General features: G+C 48.7%; 1 protein-coding gene across 1 annotated transcript; it reads right to left on the reverse strand.

Annotated features, from left to right (window-relative positions):
• ATPAF2 (ATP synthase mitochondrial F1 complex assembly factor 2) lies at positions 1-17,834 on the reverse strand. The gene is made up of 8 exons (XM_069483219.1): positions 17,461-17,834; positions 8,606-8,650; positions 8,230-8,375; positions 6,588-6,685; positions 4,919-4,999; positions 2,982-3,094; positions 2,347-2,462; positions 1-579 (listed from the first exon to the last, which is right to left on the reverse strand). The coding sequence occupies exons 1-8, from the start codon at positions 17,822-17,824 to the stop codon at positions 442-444; spliced, it is 1,101 nt and encodes a 366-aa protein (XP_069339320.1). The 5' UTR covers positions 17,825-17,834; the 3' UTR covers positions 1-441.
• Positions 17,835-17,962: the final 128 nt, after the last annotated feature.

A 17,962-nucleotide genomic window follows, 5' to 3' on the forward strand; every position in this document is an offset into this window, starting at 1 on the left:
TGAGGATCCCGAGCACGGGCAGCAGGTACCAAACGCGCCATGGGAGATAACGCTGCTTAACCTTGGTGCAACCCAGGCAAAACAAGAATGGAGAAGCACAGAGGCGCCCGTGGAAACAGGGCTCAACACGTTTCCAGGGTGGAGAAATATTTAATAAAATCACGGTCAAGAGAAAGTCACTTGTACAACTCATCTCCTTCATTCACTGCTGCCTTGGAATCAGGCTGACCTCTGGACGGCGCCCTGCGTCTCGGGGCTGTCTCTCGGTGATGCTGAGCGAGGCTGAGCCCTGAAGGTCAGAAGAGCCCTGCAGGTGAGGGGAACCTCACAGGCCACAGGAGCCCCCCAGGGCAGGAGAGCCTCCCAGATTGGGGGAGCCTCCCAGGCCGGAGGAGCCGCAGCTGTACGGGTCCGTCGTGCAGGGCAGGCGCTGCCCAGGCCTCACTCCTGCAGGAGCTTGTGCTTGACTGTGGTGCTCTCGGAGCAGAGATGGACGAAGAGGGCGCCGGCGGCGGTTCGGGCCCGCAGCTCCTGCAGCTCGTAGTCATGAGCCCACTCAATGTTGCCCCACTTCTGGATCTGAGGGGAGGACAAGACAAGCTGCTGGGCGAGTGGCTGGCGACTGGCTGCCTGCTGGCCAGGGCCACATCCACCCCAGTAGCTGGTCTGAGGGCCGTAGCCTCAGATCTTGCCAAGACACGTGAGACATGCATGGAGGGGAGGCAGCAGGTAAGAGCACCCAGGTGGCCAGAGCAGGCACCTGTGCTCTCGGGGCACGGATGGTCTGGGAGAAGAGCAGTCCAGGCCCATGGCCAGTGGCTGCCCACTGCTGGGCAGGCTGGCCCCGGAGCGATCCGTGGGACTGCTCTGTGGAGGCATGACCGTGTGCCCTCACTTCTCCCACACTTCATCCTACTAGAAGCCAGCATGAGGCAGCCTCTAGACTGTTATCCTCTGTAAGCTGCCTCGCCATGATGGGCTACAAGCGCCCTCGGTTCCCTGGGGGTGGAATGGATGAATCAAGCAAGGCCTCACGGTGGCTTCAGTTCTGCCTCCTGGGGAAGTCGCAGTACTACAGAGGCCTCTGCCCTGCATGCTGGGGCGGGCTGCAGATTCCCTCCGGGCTCTACAAGCAAGAGGGAGGAGCCCCAGGAACACAGTGCCGCTGTCCAGACGTCAGTGCAACTCCAGCCCAACCCGCCGGCTCCTCCCTGGCCTGGCTGCTCCAGCCGGTCCAGGAGCTCAGCACCTGCCCCGCCTCACAAGCTGTCTGCATTACTGGGCTGCCCAGTCTCAATGGGGACATCTGTAATACGTCATCTGAAGAGCATTTTATACTTTCATTTTATACCATCACATACACAATCTAGGTTATTACTCATCTCGTGGAGGATCAACACAGAATGATGGTCTGGCTTCACCCACAGTCAAAAGCTGAGGCCAGACCCGAAGCGAGGTTTCCTGGGTCCCCACCAGCCCCACAAGTCACCCCCTTCCCATGTAATTGGTTCTGACACCCTAAAGTAGCTAGCCACTGCTGCTGAACAGGAACAGTTTTTCCCCTGGTATTTTTCTGAGCAGAAGACTACATGGACTTGGGAAATGCTGACATTACAAATAGGTTTTTATCATACTAGGAGCCAGCTCATAACAGCAATTAACCTTCTGAGGTTGGGGGAACAAGAACAACAACAATAAGACTACAAAGACTGCCATAATTTTCAGAGTTAAAAAATGTAAATGAGAGTGCAGCAAAACCCTAATTCTGAGCCACCTAAATCAACACTCTGTGCAGACAGCAGCTACCCCTGTGCTCCTCTGCCAGCCAGATAAAATGCGAGGGTATGAAGGCTTGGCCAACTCAGGAGCACAAATGGGTCAGTCGTCTCAACAGGGTGTGTTCTGCAGGGTGTAGCAAGCCCAAATGGCCTTTAGCTGTCCGTGAACCTCCATATTCAGAGCACGGGCTGAAGGTCTTGGCCCTGGAGTCCCCAGACCTGGCTTCCAACCCAGGCTGGAACATTTTCTGGAGATGCAACCTTGTGCCTTGGTTTCCTCCTGTGTAAAATGGGAATAACCACGGCCCCCACCTGAGCAGGCTATCGAGAAGAGGAGGCGAGGCAGTGTGGGGAGTGCCAAGCACAGCAGCAGCATTTACTATTTTTTTTTTTTTAATTATTACTACTTGACAATACTTTTATTGGTCCTTAGTTTTGGTTTCTGTATGTACAGAAAAGAAATAAAAGCCAAGTGTATACAAAAATATTTCAGGTGGGTTAGCCACCCCTCCCCAAGTTAGCCTGGATCAGGAACAGGTAAGGCGGGACCTGAGGTGCCACTCCTCACCTGGTACTCCTCCTCCAGGCGTGACAGCAGCACAGCCCGCTCCACCGTCAGGTGCAGGTCAATCAGGCCCAAGGTCAGCACCATGGACTTGAGCTGGGTCACTACAAACTCAATCCCTGTGGGGACATAAGCAAAGTCAGAACCCGAAACAGGGTGGCTGCTACAGCCTAGCCTTGTGAGTCCCTGCAGCCCTAGCAGAGGACAGGGGTGACCAGTGCAAAGGGCTGGGAGGGGGAGAACATCCCAGGGCCCCTCTGGCATTTGGCCCACTCTTCTGAGAGAGCACTCTGGTTTTCCTTGGGGGTGATCCTCCTTGCTCTTACCCAGTGGCCATGTGACCTGAACCTGCCAATCACAGCACGCCCCCCTCCGCCCCACCGAGTGAGTGCTTGACAGATGGGCATGTGACCGGAGCCAGGGTGATGAGATTTGAACTTGAAACTTCTGCGGGAGAGGCAAAACCCAACTTTCGGCTGGAAGGGTGTGGGCGGGGAGTGCTGACTGAAGCGTCAGAGCCAGCCAGCCTCCAGGCTCACGGCAGCCCTGCAGCTCGGAGTGCCCGGGGAAGGGCATGGACGGGCTTCAGATGCCGATGGGCATCACGCCCACCCCTGCACCCCAGGACACTTACAGACCTTGTAGGGCCCACATGTTGTAAGATGCCAGGTGGCTGACGAGCACCTCTCGCGTCTTGGCCGGGATGCTGGGTCCCATTATGCTGGTGGAGGAGCCGATCTCCACACTGTATCTGAAAGGAAAAGGTATGTCCCTGTCGGGCTGTGGCCTAAGAGCAGCACAGCTTTTAACCTGAAACAAAGACCTAAACCTCTGAGCACGTGTGTGCCCCTTTGGGGCATATGGCCAAGGAGCTAGTCTCGAGGACTCTAGCAGCAACTGCCACTGTGGTTAGTGGCCTCCTGACCTGATTTGCCGTCCCCCAAGAACAAACCCCCAAGGAGGACCAAGAAACCGCCTTAAATGAAGGCATGATTGATGGGTCATATGAGCAGGGGCTCAGTCACACACAGCTGCCCGAAATGCTAATTCATTTGCCTTGGAGTCTCTAGAACTCTGGGCTACATGCTTTTTAAACCTCTCTAAATAGTTTTTCACATTTGAGGGTGTGAAAGATTTCTTTTAAAGACTGTTTTCCTTAAAAGGATGTTTGTATATGTCCTTTATCATGCAATCATTTTTTTCAAACATTTATCAAGCTTCTATAATAAACAAGGCATTGTTTTTGGTCTGTGATCTATGGGACATGAGCTTCTTCAAGAGAAAATACATTTTCAAGAATAATAACTATATAAAACAGAAAAAAACAGAGTAAAAACATTTTTTTTGTAATTTTCTTCCATATCACTGATTTTTTTTTCTATTGTTTTAAAAATATTCTTGCTGAAATTTCTAATAATACAAAACTGACAATGGGAAATGGCTAGGTTTTTGTGTAAACTATTAAGGAGGGGATATCTCAACTGCCACAAAAACTGGACGACTCTGTACCACAGCAAAGGTCTCCAAGCACCTAAGTTATTGTTATATTGCATTAGATTCCAAAATGACATTGTATCGTCATGTTTCGCACACAGTACTGCTGTCTGACTCTTCAGAAAACTGGCTTTGCCTTTCTTTTCCTTTAAATCCCAAGGATGCCTGGCACATTGCGAGCACTCAGGCAACACGTGGCAAATGAGTGGGGCAGATCGACAACAGCACTTTTGTGAAAAATGCTGTACCAAGAAATACACCTTGTAAGCTTATGAATACTATGGTCAAGGTAGTGCCATGAAAGCCAGCCCTTCCACATTTCCCTTGGGATGAAACGAAACTGAATTGACTTTGCCACCATATCAACAGTCTGTTCAGTTTTGCACTCAACAGTCTTCCTATTAAGGAAAAATACTGGACATCATCAGCTCCTAGAAACCACAGCCCACAGGCGTCACCCACAGTTCTGCAGGAGGCAATCCACACTTCCCCATGTACACATGGATCACACACAGTTTTGTGATTTTCTTTAATCGTACAATAATTGTGATGAAGATAAAAGTAACTGCCAGATCTGAGCATTTACTGTGTGCTAAGCAGGATGCTAAGCACTTTACATTTCATTTCATTTCATTTCCTCCTGCCAACACCCTAGGAGGTAGGGATTATTAGCCCCACTTATAGACAAGGAAACTGGAGCTCAGAGAGATCTACTCATTAGCCGAAAGTCACACAGCTCAACAGTGGCAGAACTGGGACTCAGACTCACACTGCTGCTCTGACCCACTGGAAGAAGGTGGCCTGGGGACTCTGGTGCTTCACTGAGGACACAGAGCTGCCCCTACTCAGTGTGCATCACCACATCAGGCGCTCAGTGCACAGCAGCTGAAATGAATTTGAGGACATTTTTTTCAAGGTGACCCAATCCCTGAACATTGAGGGGAGTGGAATCCCAAGGGTACGCTGAAATCAGAAAGCCGACATAGCTAAGAGCTTTGACTGTGCAGTGTGGCCACCGGACCCCACGACCCTGCCCAACGCTGGTACCCAGTCAGTGTTTTCTGCGGGGCTCACATCTTACCTTTTCTCGGCCCATGCTATGATTGGATCCCACTCATTCTTTTGAAGTTCCACTAATGTCTCTGGCTCTTCCACCCTGTAGCTAATTCATTGTAAAAATCACCTTCATTAATAAAAAAGTACAATTCCTTTATTCAGTGATAGAAAAGGAAAAACATAAAGGGCAGCAGCAAAAACTTCACCCCCACCATTCCAGTCCCACGAGTCTTTCCCTAAAGCAGTGGTTCTCAAAGTGTGGCCCCAGCGCCAGCGGCATCGGCACCACCTGGGAACTTGGACACGCACGTGCACAGGCTGCATCCCACACCTGTAGAAACAGAACCTCTGGAGGTGCGACCCAGCAATCTGTATCGTAACAAGCCCTCCAGGGGATTCTAAGATAAGCTTGGGTTTGAGAACCAGTGCCCTAAGTACCCCCAAATATTTGACAGGCCCAAGCTTGCGGCACTGTATGTTCCAGCCATTCTAAAGCAGATCCAGTCTGTTAGCTGCAACCCTGAGCCACACCCACTTGACCCTCAGATGCTGAGCATGAACGCTGCGCCAGACACCACTGCCCCCGACCCTCGGCCCCTCCAACAGGCGATGCCCCTGGCCACAGGCCAAATCGCCTGCTTATACCCACTTCCTGGCTGTAAGCTATGGATGCGGCTGCTGGCATGGACACCTGACCTGAGGGGACTAAGCTGGAGGCCAGGCTGTGCCACTTATTTTGGCCAAGAAACACAGAGACGAGTCAGTTGCGGGGGAGCTGGGCTGCAAGGTCTCATGAGATGGGAACCCAAGCGGGCACTGCGGAAAGCCGCAGTCTGATGGAAGCAGAGTGGGGAGAGAGGTCACGTGTGCAGGAAAAGCTGCGCCGCCACGAGGAGCAGATAAGCAGACAGACCTTCCTGCCCTGCCGCTCCGCCTGCTCCGGTGGGGCAGAGGGAGGAGCTCCGGCATCTCATCTTCCACCGCCCATCCGGGTGGCCCAGCTCTCCTGCATTTCCCGTCAGGATCCCTGCATAGCTTTCGAGAAACCCCCTTTTGCCTGAGCTAGGTCGAATGGATTTCGCTCCCTACAATCAAGTGACCCTAACGAATGGAGTGAGCTTTCCCACTGGCCATGGGCCACCCCTGCCGTCAGCGCTGATTTCCTGTGTCATGGTGAGATGACTAAGGATCCTGGAGCACTCGGGCCAGCAGCCTTGGCACTGCTCAACCACTTCAGTTGTTTCTTCAACTTTCCTTCAGTATCACTGACCATTTAGCCAATAAACACAGAACAAGAGGAGATTTCTGAACGGGGGGAGGCAGCTCCTGCATATCAACATCTGTAGTGACAGGATGCCTACAAGAGAACTTGCCCGTGGGCAGAAGTCCAGGGTCATGGGCCCCACTAAGGACTAGCAAGTGACCCCTGTGGTCCTGGTGTCTGCAAGAGCTATATACACACCCCCTTGGCCCACCCCAGCCCAAGGGGCAGCTGCTGGGCTGGAGAAGAGGAGGCTCCCCCAGCGGGCTGCAGAGCAGCCAAGTGCCCACGTCAGGGAGGCCGCCCTCCTGTCCTGTGAGGTAACAGAAAGGGTCTGCCTCTTCTCCCACTGATAACCGTCTGGGCAAATGAGGCAAAACAACCCCAGGGACTCGCTCAATCCGAGGGGAATGCCTATCTACTTGTCAATTACCAGATGGTGTCTGTGTCCAGAAACTTCACAGCCGCCTGGATCAGCTGATCCTTGTTTCTCTGGGTTGGGTTGTCCAAGGATGTGTTGCACAATGTGGTCTGGATCAAAGGCAGAAAGCGCCTGTCACCACCTGCTGGGCTCAGGCAAAAGCCCTGCTCTCCTGAGGACGCTGCATCTGACACACAGCTACACGGCGAGAACTGGATGGCACCACCCCGAACAAAGCTCTCAGCCCGAGTGCCCGCACACCACGGCAGCAGCACAGCTCCCGAGAGCACGCTGTAGCCAGGCTCCGTGCTGAACGCTTTGTGTGCATGTTCACGGGACCCAGAGGAGCCTCACGGTGGCCCTAGCATTAGTGACCTTCCCCAAGGTCGCATGTTCTTTACTACCAGGCTCTAGTGTGTTTAATTTAATCCTCAGACCAACCCTTTGCAGTGGGTACTATTATTATATCCATTTGAGAGATGTGGAAACTGAGGCCCAGAGAGGTTAAGTACATCGTCAAACACAGCAAATAGGACACGTATCAGTGTGGCAGTCAAATCTGAATGAAAGGCTTCACCAGCTGGCCCCCTTAACGCCTTAGAAAACAAGGAAGCGAACCATGCAAGCTGAGATCAAGATTATTTTTCCAGATTTACATTGTCAATAATAGGTTGCTTAGGTTACTCTAACTATTAGCTTATACCCCTAATTGCCCTAATTTCATCAGATAGTCAAGGAGCAGGCTGGCACCTCAGCAGGCCATGATGCTGACGGGAAGCCCAGCTGGGTTTGCAAAGGTTGAGCACAGCAATGACCAGGAAGCCAGCAACCAACTCCCATATCGACTGAGTGCCCACTCTGTGCCAGGAACCATGCCCAGCGCTTTCTATGCAGCATCTCATCCACTCCTGATCACACCTGCATGAGGTAGATACTGTTATCAATCACCTTTTATAGATGAGGCACATGGGGCCGAGAGAGGGGCAGCAACTTGCCCCTCTCTCAGGTTGCAGTTTAGAAGCCACAGAAGCTAGACCTTAGGGATCTGGATCGCCCCACCTGTCCCCAGTCAGCTCTAGTCCCTTGTGAGCCCCTCTGTGGATGAGGGGCTGGCCAAATGGAGGGTCTCCCTCACTCACCCATCTGCCTCCAGTGGTTCCTACATTCAGCCAACATTTACCGAGTGCCAACTAGACTTCCTGCTAGGGGCTATCTAGACACTGGGGAGTGAAATAGACGTGGCCCCTGCCCGCCTGTTGCTTACCAGGCAGTGGAGAAGACAGACAATAAAAGTGCAAACACAAAACAGACAATTACAGGTTGTGTAAGTGCTGATGAAACAAATGACCAGCTGCTGTAATAGTAAGAGAGCTGGGCAGTCAGCGAAGGTGACATCTGTCCCGAGACCAGAGGAGAAACCAGCCATCCAGCACGGCGTTCCAAGCAGAGGGAACTGTAGGTGGCCAGGCCAGCCAGGGAAAGAGTTTGGCACATTCAGTGACTGGGAGGAGGTGAGTGTCCCTGGAGCCCAGGCAGGCAGAGCCCGGCCTCCAGGGCCTTGTCAGAATTTGGAAAGGAGTCTAAATCTTTGCCACGTAGACTAGGAAGCCCCTGGCGGGTCTCAGGGTGTAGGTTTGCACTGTGAACTTGTTACCAGGTGCATGGTGTAGTACTTGATGGTGTCCTGCTGGGAGTCCCATTCAGTGGCCACTGCGATGGCCAGGGCCTCGCTGGGGACCGTAAAGAGCTTGGCTTGGGGAGTTTTCAGCTTCCTGTGGTCCAGGTTTATCTCAAAGCCACCTTGAAAGATCAAATGAAAAACTCTCAGGGATTGTTAAGTGGAATTGAGTGACCATTCCTATATTTAGCCACTTGAATTGGTGCAGACAAAGACAAGTCTGCGTCCCTTACAGAAACATATGTGACAAAAGCAAGAAGGATAATCTCACCACTGAACCTGCTGAAGATGAAAAATGTTTCCAACCATTCATAAAAAAAAAAAAAAGGCACTCAAAATTTCAGACACTCACCTTCACCCTGTGTGATGCTGACATTCTGATAAAATCTCTTCCTTTCTGTAAGAAAGATTTTTCAAAAAGGTAGTTTAAAATAACGGCGAGACAGCTCAGGAAGCGACAGGACCAGCTTGTATCATTACTGCTAATGCTGATTGATTGGCTTGATTTTCATATCCCCATTCAAGGTCTGCCCTACTCTACATGGTATAATCAACGGCTTCTGATTGAAGCCGGAGGAGGCAGCATTGGATCTCCTGGGAGGGAGGAACAGGACATGCTGGTCATGCCGCCACCGGTCCCCCAGCCCGGGGACAAGTCTGATCAGGAGCAGCACCAGCTGCAGACTGTGTGGCCTGACAGACTTCCCAGCCCCTCCTGCTTTAACACCTGAGCAGCCTCCTCCACCCACCCCTACCACCAGTGCAGCCCCCGTGCCAGCCACACCTCGCCTGGAGCCAAAGCCAGAGACCCATTTCAGGCAAGACTCTGATGCCTCTAAGAAGAGGTGAGTGGAAAGCCAGTGTGTGCGTGCATGTGTGTGCCTGTGCGGGTGTGCATGCATGTGTGCACGTGTGTGGTGTGCAGGCAGGAAGCAGAGCTCCCAGGAGCATTTCCCACCCCCTCTTTCCAATTAATTAACCTAATTAACCAGCTTGCTTGTGTATTCAACAGCAACTCCAAACATTTCCTTGAAGAAGGGGAAAATCTTGTGTCCTCTGTTTTCTTTTGAAAATAACTTGAATAAAATCTTACGTGAAACTATAAACATATTCTCCCTCTCTCACCCTGGAGGGATTAAAAAACCAAGAGCACTTCATAAGGAATTATGCAGATTCCCTCAACTACTAAAGAACAAACAGGACACATTTTGGAGTCTATAAACTATAACTCAGTCTCTCACATCTGTGACAAACACAAAACCTTCATTCATTCACTTGTGTTTTCATTCTTTTACACATTCATTGGGTTCTAAAAGCCTTCAGAGACAATAACTGAAGCTACTTATTGGAAATAACGATGCGGCATGTGCAGGAAAAGGAGATGAATTAAATAGTTTGTTTTTAATGCTTAAAAAAAAATAACCAAGCTTACATTAAAATTTCACTAATTCAAACAGACTACGAAAATTTAGAAGAACTTGGTGTGTCTGCATGGAGGGGGAAGGTAATGGAGGAAGAGAAAGGGCATCTGGTTGGGTTTACTCCAAACATTATTTTTATGTTTTCTATGTCATATCAGTGTTTCCCATCCTTCTCATTTGTTATCATTAATACTTAAAGACAGAGGGACCAGAACTGCATTCCACGGTTGCATTTACTAAACTAAGGCCCAAATTGTTTTCCCTCAAAAATATCTGTATGTCTACCCTGTGCCGGGCACTGTTTTTGGCACTTGGGATACGACAGTGAATAAAACAGACAAAATCCCTGTCTTTATGGAGTTTAAATTTCTTTTTAAAGTGATCAGATATGGCCACCAAGATGATGCTGTCTTACTATGGCATGATTTACCACCTTTGTCTGAAATCATAACACTGATTTTCTCACATATTTGATACCAAAATTGACACGAAATGCACCAACCTACAGCTTTTAAATTTCCTTTACTTTACATGCTATCCTGGCCATATTCAAATGGCAAGTTAGACATGGGTCTGGAGGCTTCCTTTCCCCTCTCTGGTCTGGATTGAGGTACCCGGACCACACCTGTTGTGGTTTCCAACACATGGGCTGGGCAACACACATAAAAGCCAGGCCAGGCAGGAAGTTGGGAAAAGCTCTGAGAGCTCTGACTCAACAGTAGGGAAAGGGTCTTCCCGTGGTAGCAGGAGACCCATGAGCAGAGAGCACAACCTGCCAGTGAACACTCTAGCACACCGCCACTCAGGCCCGGCAGACAGGCCCCAGAGACCAGGGGCAGAGGAATGGACTCAGGCCAGAACCTGCTGGCACAGGCCGAACCATCGAAAGCTGCCGGACAGCTAGGGTTCCTGTGAGAGAAGTCTTTTTTCTGCTTCGCTGGCCAGGCCCACCTCTGTATCTGAGTAAGAAAAGACCAGAAGGGAGTGCGACAGATGGAGCGGCAGGGCAGGAGCCACCAAAATTGCTCAAAACAGGAGAAAACCATGCAGAAAAAGATACAGCAGAAGGGCAAACGGAGCCCAAGGGCTGCCGGCCTCAGATGAGAAGGCAGGTGCACGCATGGGCGCGTTTTAGAGAGGGGCTCTCCTGAGTGACGCTGACACTTAGAGGGGCAAACTTGTCTTCCAGCAAACTTTGGTGAGTACTGACCACGTTCCAGGATGTGTGATGAGTCTTGCGGAGGGGATGTGTGCAAAGCTCATCTCTGCCCTCAAGCCATTTGCCGTGTAGTGGGCAGACAGACACTGAACCAGGCCAACAATAAAGTGACTTCTGTGATGGCGAGGTCACCTACAATGATGGAAACACGTACTAGGCAAGCCTGACCTCATCCCGGGCTGAAGGGAGGCCTCCAAGCAGATTTAATAGGCAACCTGAAGAAGAGGCAGGAGTTACCAAACTTTATTTTATTGATTCATTTTTGGAGTGGGTATTGTGGAAGTAGTTTCCAGAAGAAGAAACAGCTTACATGAAGGTCCAGGGCTTCAGGAGAGTGCAGTTCTGGAGCACTAGAAAGACAGTCGGAAGGACAAGACTGGCTACCCAGCAGGGAATGGTTAGAGATACTCAGAGAGGGAAGCAGGCGGGTGGGCAGCTCTGGGGGGACTGAGGGACACAGAGGTCTCAGCAAGGAGGGCAAAGGGAGCCAAGTAAGGGGTTCACGTAGGTAAGCAAGAACACGATCTGGACAATTAATTTGGTGGGATTTATGCTCCCCAACAATGTCAAAAAGACAGAAGTTCTTCACTTGGGCCCTCAAAGATCATGGGTCACGTAAGACAAATCATGAGACCACCGGAAGCCTGTCAAACACCCACATTTTCAGTGAATACAGGGTTAGCCAACATCAATGGGAATACCATCTTTGAAGATGAAAAAAAACCAGCCTAGCTTTGTATGATCATGGAGAACTAGGGTCTATTCTGAGCATGAATCACTCCCTTTACAGCAGCAGCAGTCCCCAACCGGTTTCATGGAGGACAATTTTTCCATTGACTTGGGGGCGAGGGTAGGGATGGTTTCGGGATGATCCAAGTGCATTACATTTATCGTGCAGTCAGACCTCTCTGCTAATGATAATGTGTCCTTGCAGACTCTCCCCAGCGCTAGCATCACCTCCTCAGCTCCACCTCAGATCATCGGGCATTAGATTCTCATAAGGAGCCACGGCCTAGATCCCTCGCAGGCACAGTTTACAGCAGGGTTCGCGCTCCCATGAGAATCTAATGCTGCCCCTGATCTGACAGGAGGCGGAGCTTATGTGGTGATGCCAGCGATGGGGAGCGGCTGTAAACGCAGAGGAAGCTTTGAGCACTTGCCTGCTGCTCACCTCCTGCTGTGCAGCCTGGTTCCTGATAGGCCACAGGCGGATACCAATACCCGTCTGCAGCCCAGGGGTTGGGGACCGGATACCAATACCCGTCTGCAGCCCAGGGGTTGGGGACCGGATACCAATACCCGTCTGCAGCCCAGGGGTTGGGGACCGTGGCTTTATAGAACATCTATGGCAAAAACACACATAGTGCTTTTTAAGAGAAAATTCTGTGAACTATGTAAAGCAATGGGTTTGTGAAAAAGTGTTGAATTTAAAAAGTTGGCCACAAGAAAACAGGCCATATAAGCAGAGAACAACTGCTCGTGTGAAGAGTGCTGAATTGGAAATTAATGTCCTTTGGGTCCCTTTTTCCCATGAGGTTGCTTCAGTCCATACAAAGAAACAAGCAGTTTTCTGCATCACTCACGTCCCCCTACAATCCTCCTGTCCTGGTCTTTATAGACCAATGAGTGATCATCCTACCAGTCACAATTTCCGGGCGGGCTTTCTCTTTGGAGATTCAAAGACTCAGGAACTGCAACTCCCACAATGCACCAAGAAGAGGAAGTGCTGGTCTCAGAGTGTTCCCAACGCCTTTATCTTTTAAAACAGTGCCATCTGGCGGGCCTTAAAGCTGAAGTTCTAACTCAGGGCATCCCTCCATCCTAGCTTAAGGCAGCTCCAACCATTTCCAGGTTATCAAAATTCTTCAGTCTAAATATATAAAGAACTCTTATAACTTAATAATAAAAAGACAAATAACTCAATTAAAAAGTGGCCAAAGAATCTGAATAGACATTTTTCAAAGGAATTATAAAAAATGGCCAATATGCCTGTGAAAAGATGCTTGGACATCATTTAACACCGGGGAAATGCAAATCAAAACCACACGGAAGACCAGGCGCAGTGGCTCACGCCTGTAATCCTAGCACTCTTGGGAGGCTGAGGCCAGTCTCACAACTGGTAAGGTCTTTGTAGAGCACACATGGGCCTGATTTGTGCGCCTCCCTCTCACTGGGCCTCATACATTCATTCACTCCTATTTTCTTTCATATTTGACTACCTACCATGTACCGCGTAGGTACTTCCAAGAGCCTAAACTAGTAAGTTTGCAATAGAAAGGAAAAGAGACGGTAGATCAAGTGCCACCATAATGGAAAGTGAGCATCCACCAACTTAAACCAACCCTTTGCTTTTGCCAACTTGGTTAACTCCTGAATGTGTCCCCTGTGCTTGTGCTATGCCACCCTGGAATCCTCTTCCTTCTTCTTCTTTTTTTTTTAATACACTCAGGTAGTGGGATGCCTGCCCTCTGTCCCAAGAGAAAGAGGGAGGGCAGGGCCCCCCAGAGCTACCTTACCCTGCTTCCTTCTTTACTGGCCCTTCAAGGCCCACCTCCAGGCCCTGCACCTGAACTCTGATAGGCGAAACCTCAGCTGCTGCTGCATCCAACCCCCTTCACCATTTGTATAAAGTTATGGAATTTACCAGCCAGAGGAAGGGCCCTCAGAGGCAACCTAGCCTTTCAATTCACAGAAGAAAATGAGGCAGTGGTTTACACGTCCAAGGTCACACAGTCCTTTAGAGCTTTAGCCAGCATCAGATCCCAGATACGCACTCCTGCCACAATGCTAAACTGGCTTTCCTAAAACAGGCAGTGTAAACAGCAAGGTCCCTAATACCTTGCTGCCACCTCTAGGCATGTTCTAGATACCCAGTACTCTTTCTCCTTCTCACCAAACTCCTACTTATGGATCATGGCTCAACTTAAATGCTTTTCACCCAAGACCCTTTCTAGCCCCTGAACACCCCTAAAATGGGAGTAGGTGCTCCTTTGTGTGTCCCTTATCACAGGATATTATAAGCTACTGTTTAATCAGGACGTTATAATCTTTTGCATTTGACAGTGAACATCATTCAGGTGGTGCCATGTCTGTCTTGAAGACCACTGTGTCTCCTGCCTCCAGCACAGAAAGACTAATTGAATGGAAGGAGTGTTAATACTCTTCATTCATTGAAGTGACTCACTCCTACTCTTACCCTAATCCAGGGGTGGGGAACCTGCGGTCTTAAGGCCCCCTGTGGCCTTCTAGGTCCTTAAGTGCGGCCTTTTGACTGAATCCAAATTTTACAGAACAAATCCCTGTATTTGTATTAAAACATTTTTGTGCATCTTTTATATTTTTATTTTATTTTAAAAATGAATGCATTTAAAAATACCAAAGAATAAAACAAGTTTCAACGAAATAATCCTCCCAGATTGGGCAGCACAATTAGAACATTAGGAAGCCATGGGGGCTAAATTGGTGGCTGCTATGCTCATGATTTAGCTCTAACTTCCCCCACATGACTGGTGCCACTACTGTACGAGGCTAGTTGGCAAGAGTTTATGGGGATCGACTATGCTACTCTGTTACCAGCTTTTGACAATGGTGCACTGTGTTTCTGTTTGAAGTGGAATCTGTGAATAGTTGCACAGCTTGACAGTATTTTTTAATTCTGTCTTATTAACAGCCCATCATGTCAAAGAAGACCAAGAGAATGCTGAAGGAAGAAAACAGTTTTTAATGAGGATTGGGAATTGCAATATTATCTTGTTTCTGCTAAAGATAAGATGATTTGCTTGCTTTGTGATATTGCAATATCAACATTAAAGAAATTCAATGTTCATCAGCATTATAACACTCATAAGGACCACAACTATATATATTTTTTTAAATTTTATTTATTTATTTATTTTCTTGAGACAGAGTTACTCTGTCACCGTGGCTAGAGTGCTGTGGCATCATCATAGCTCAATGCAACCTCAAACTCCTAGGCTCAAACAATACTCCTGCCTCCACCTTCCAAGTAGCTGGGACTACAGGGACATGCCACCACGCTCTGCTAATTTTTTCTATTTTTAGTAGAGATGGGGTCTCGCTTTTGCTCAAGCTGGTCTCCAACTCCTGAGCTCAAGTGATCCTCCCTCCTCGGCCTCCCATAGTGCTAGGATTACAGATGTGAGCCAACTTGCTTGGCCAGGACCACAAATATTTCAAATTAGAGGGAGAAGCGCAAAAGGTTATACTGCAGAAATTAAAAGATGAAAAGCAAAGACAATTCTTTCAAGCAGCAATAAGACCTGGAAATAATGCCACTGGAGCAACTTACAAAGTAGCTTATATACTGGGGGGGAAAGGGAAGCCATTCAGGGATGTATTAATAGAAATTGTGAAAGAATGCATTGTCGAAGTTGTAGGATGCTTAGACTCCAATAACATTTCAAAGTACAAACAACTGCCTCTTTCAAGGAGAACCATAACTGATCCTCAGCATGAATTAGCCTTCAACTTAACAGAACAACTTCATACAATACTTCAAAAGGAAAATACATATTATTCAATTTCTTTGGATGAATCAACTAATACTACTGACTTGGATACTACAGAACATTGAGAACAGGTATCTTCAACAACTTTCAAGATAAATGCCATGAAGTTGGACTGAATTTGGTAAATTTAGTGAGTGTATGTAAAGACAGTGCACCTTCCATGACAGGAAAACATGAAGGGTTTATTGCACAGATAAAAAAAGTATTAACAGATTCAGGTGCTTTCATTTCTTTTCATTGTATCTTGCATCAGCAAAATCTCTGTGCTAAAGCTACTATTTTAAGTGACACTTTGCAACAAGTTATATGTATTGTTAACTATACTCTTGCAAATCCAACATGGCATCCTCAGTTTTGTAACTGAGGCTAACGTGGAAAGAGGAGGTATTCAGTGTAGATTTGCAATATCATTCTAAAATAGCATGCATTGGATATCACAGGGACAGGTATTAGCCAAAATTTTATCTTTGGGATAACAGATAGTTAAATCTTATAAAGAACAGAATCAGCAATGTGAATTATTGAAAGAAGATTTCCAGAGGAATGCAGCATTTCTGTGTGATATGTCAAATCAAAATGACTTGAATATTTCTTTTCAACGTAAAACTAAGCCTATATATGATATGTGGCAAAAAAAAAAATCCAAGCATTTTGGAAAAAAAGCTATCTTTTTTCAAAACACTGCTTTAAAAGGAAATTTTGGATGAATATTTTCCCCAGTTACCAAAAGTCATTGATGAGCAGCATTATATATGCAAATCATTTGAAGAATACACAGCTGTTATAGACCTATTAATTGGAAAACACAATGAAAGTTTCACTGACTTTGAGAATCATCATATCACACTCAAATTAGCATTTCAGCCTCACCTAGTTGATATCACTAAGGCACCTAAAGAACCACAGATGGAATTAATTGAGCTCTCAGTAGATGACATTTTAAAGTCATTGTTTGATGCTGAGAAAGATCCAATTGAAATATGGAAAAATACAGTAGAATACCCACCCCTTTGGCAACATTCTTGAAATATGCTTTCTTGCTTTTCAACCACATACTGCTGGGAATCTACATTCTCCTACCTAGCCCAAATCAAGATGCCCTTAAGGTCACAAATGACTGATACCTGTCTAGAAGATCAACTGAAATTGTGGACCTCCATGCTGCAACCAAATATTCAAATACTTTCCAACAAAAAGCAGATAAAACAAAGTCATTAAAAAGGTCAGTTAACTTTAAAATTAACAAATAGTTTTCATTTTTTGAAATTATTAAGTACATAGTAATTAGATTTTTACAAAATGATGTACATTTTTAAGTATATCTAATTAAAGTTTCTTGAATGTGGCCTTATTTGATTACAGCTAAATTAATGCAGCCTTCTAACCTGAAAAAGTTCCCCGCCCCTGTCCTAATCCGCTTCCCAGCAGCAATGAAAGAGCCACTACCTTCTTCTAGGCCTCATCAGAGGCAGAGGTGGAGGAAGGAGGCATGGTGTCAACTCCTATTTAGGAGACAAGGCTACAGATATCAGAGGTTTTGGTAGGAGGGAGGGCCAGAAAACCTACAAAGACCCGGGGATGGAGGACTGAAGGCCTGGGTTCTAGGTCCCTACTATGCCGGGTCTTGTGCTGAGCACTGAGCACACAGAAAGCAGTCATGCCGGCTGGCCTTTGCCCTCCACAAACCTCTCAGAGTCTGCTCTGTAACCTTGGCAACGTCCTAATACAGAGCCCAAACTTCCCCGTTTGAAAACAAGGATGACACCTGCTTTCCTTATTAAAGAGAGGAGAGCCATAACCTTTGAGAAAAGCTGCATGGGCCAAATATCAATGACTGTCTCATACTGTGATGCGCTGTGTCCCCTCGGGTCGTCCCTGCCCTTGTCTGGGTTTCTCATCTATACGAAAACCCGATTGGCCTGAATAACCTCATGAGCCTGACACCTGCCTCCGTCACCCTGTCCTGCACAACCGAAGCCTGAATCCCACCTTAGCCTTGCTCGGCCCCCAGCCAAAAGAGCACGTGTCCTGGCCTCACCTGTCGGGGGCGCGTAGGCCCGGGCCGGGGCCGGGGCCGGGGCCGGGTGGGTTGGCCCCGGCCCCACGGAGGCTGTGGGGCCACCTGCGGGCCGGTTCAGGAGGCGACGCCCCGGGTCCCGCAGTCGGAGGTAGCTCCTCCACATCGCGCCCGAGGGCCTGAGAGGACGCGCGGCGGGAAACCTGGGAGCAGAAAACACGGAACGAAGAGACCCCCCAAGGCGCACGCTCGGGCTGTACGGAAATCTCACTGCCTCTGCAGAGCCCTCAGCCTCCCCTGGACGCCGCCATCTTCCGCATGATACCAACGGCGCGCCGTCGCCAGCGCGCGCCTCCTGCGCACCGCCCCCCCAGTCAATCAGCATCACAAACGCACCTCGCCCCGCCCCCTCCCACGCCGTGCCTCAGTCAGAAGACTACAAGTCCCAGCGGGCTTCTCGCGCACCCCGCCACGTGTTTTCTCCGCCCGCCAATGGGCGGAAGCGCCGCGTGAGCCTGCTCCC

The sequence above is a fragment of the Eulemur rufifrons genome, chromosome 9 (assembly GCF_041146395.1).
Source record: "Eulemur rufifrons isolate Redbay chromosome 9, OSU_ERuf_1, whole genome shotgun sequence".
Taxonomy (NCBI): Eukaryota; Metazoa; Chordata; class Mammalia; order Primates; family Lemuridae; genus Eulemur; species Eulemur rufifrons.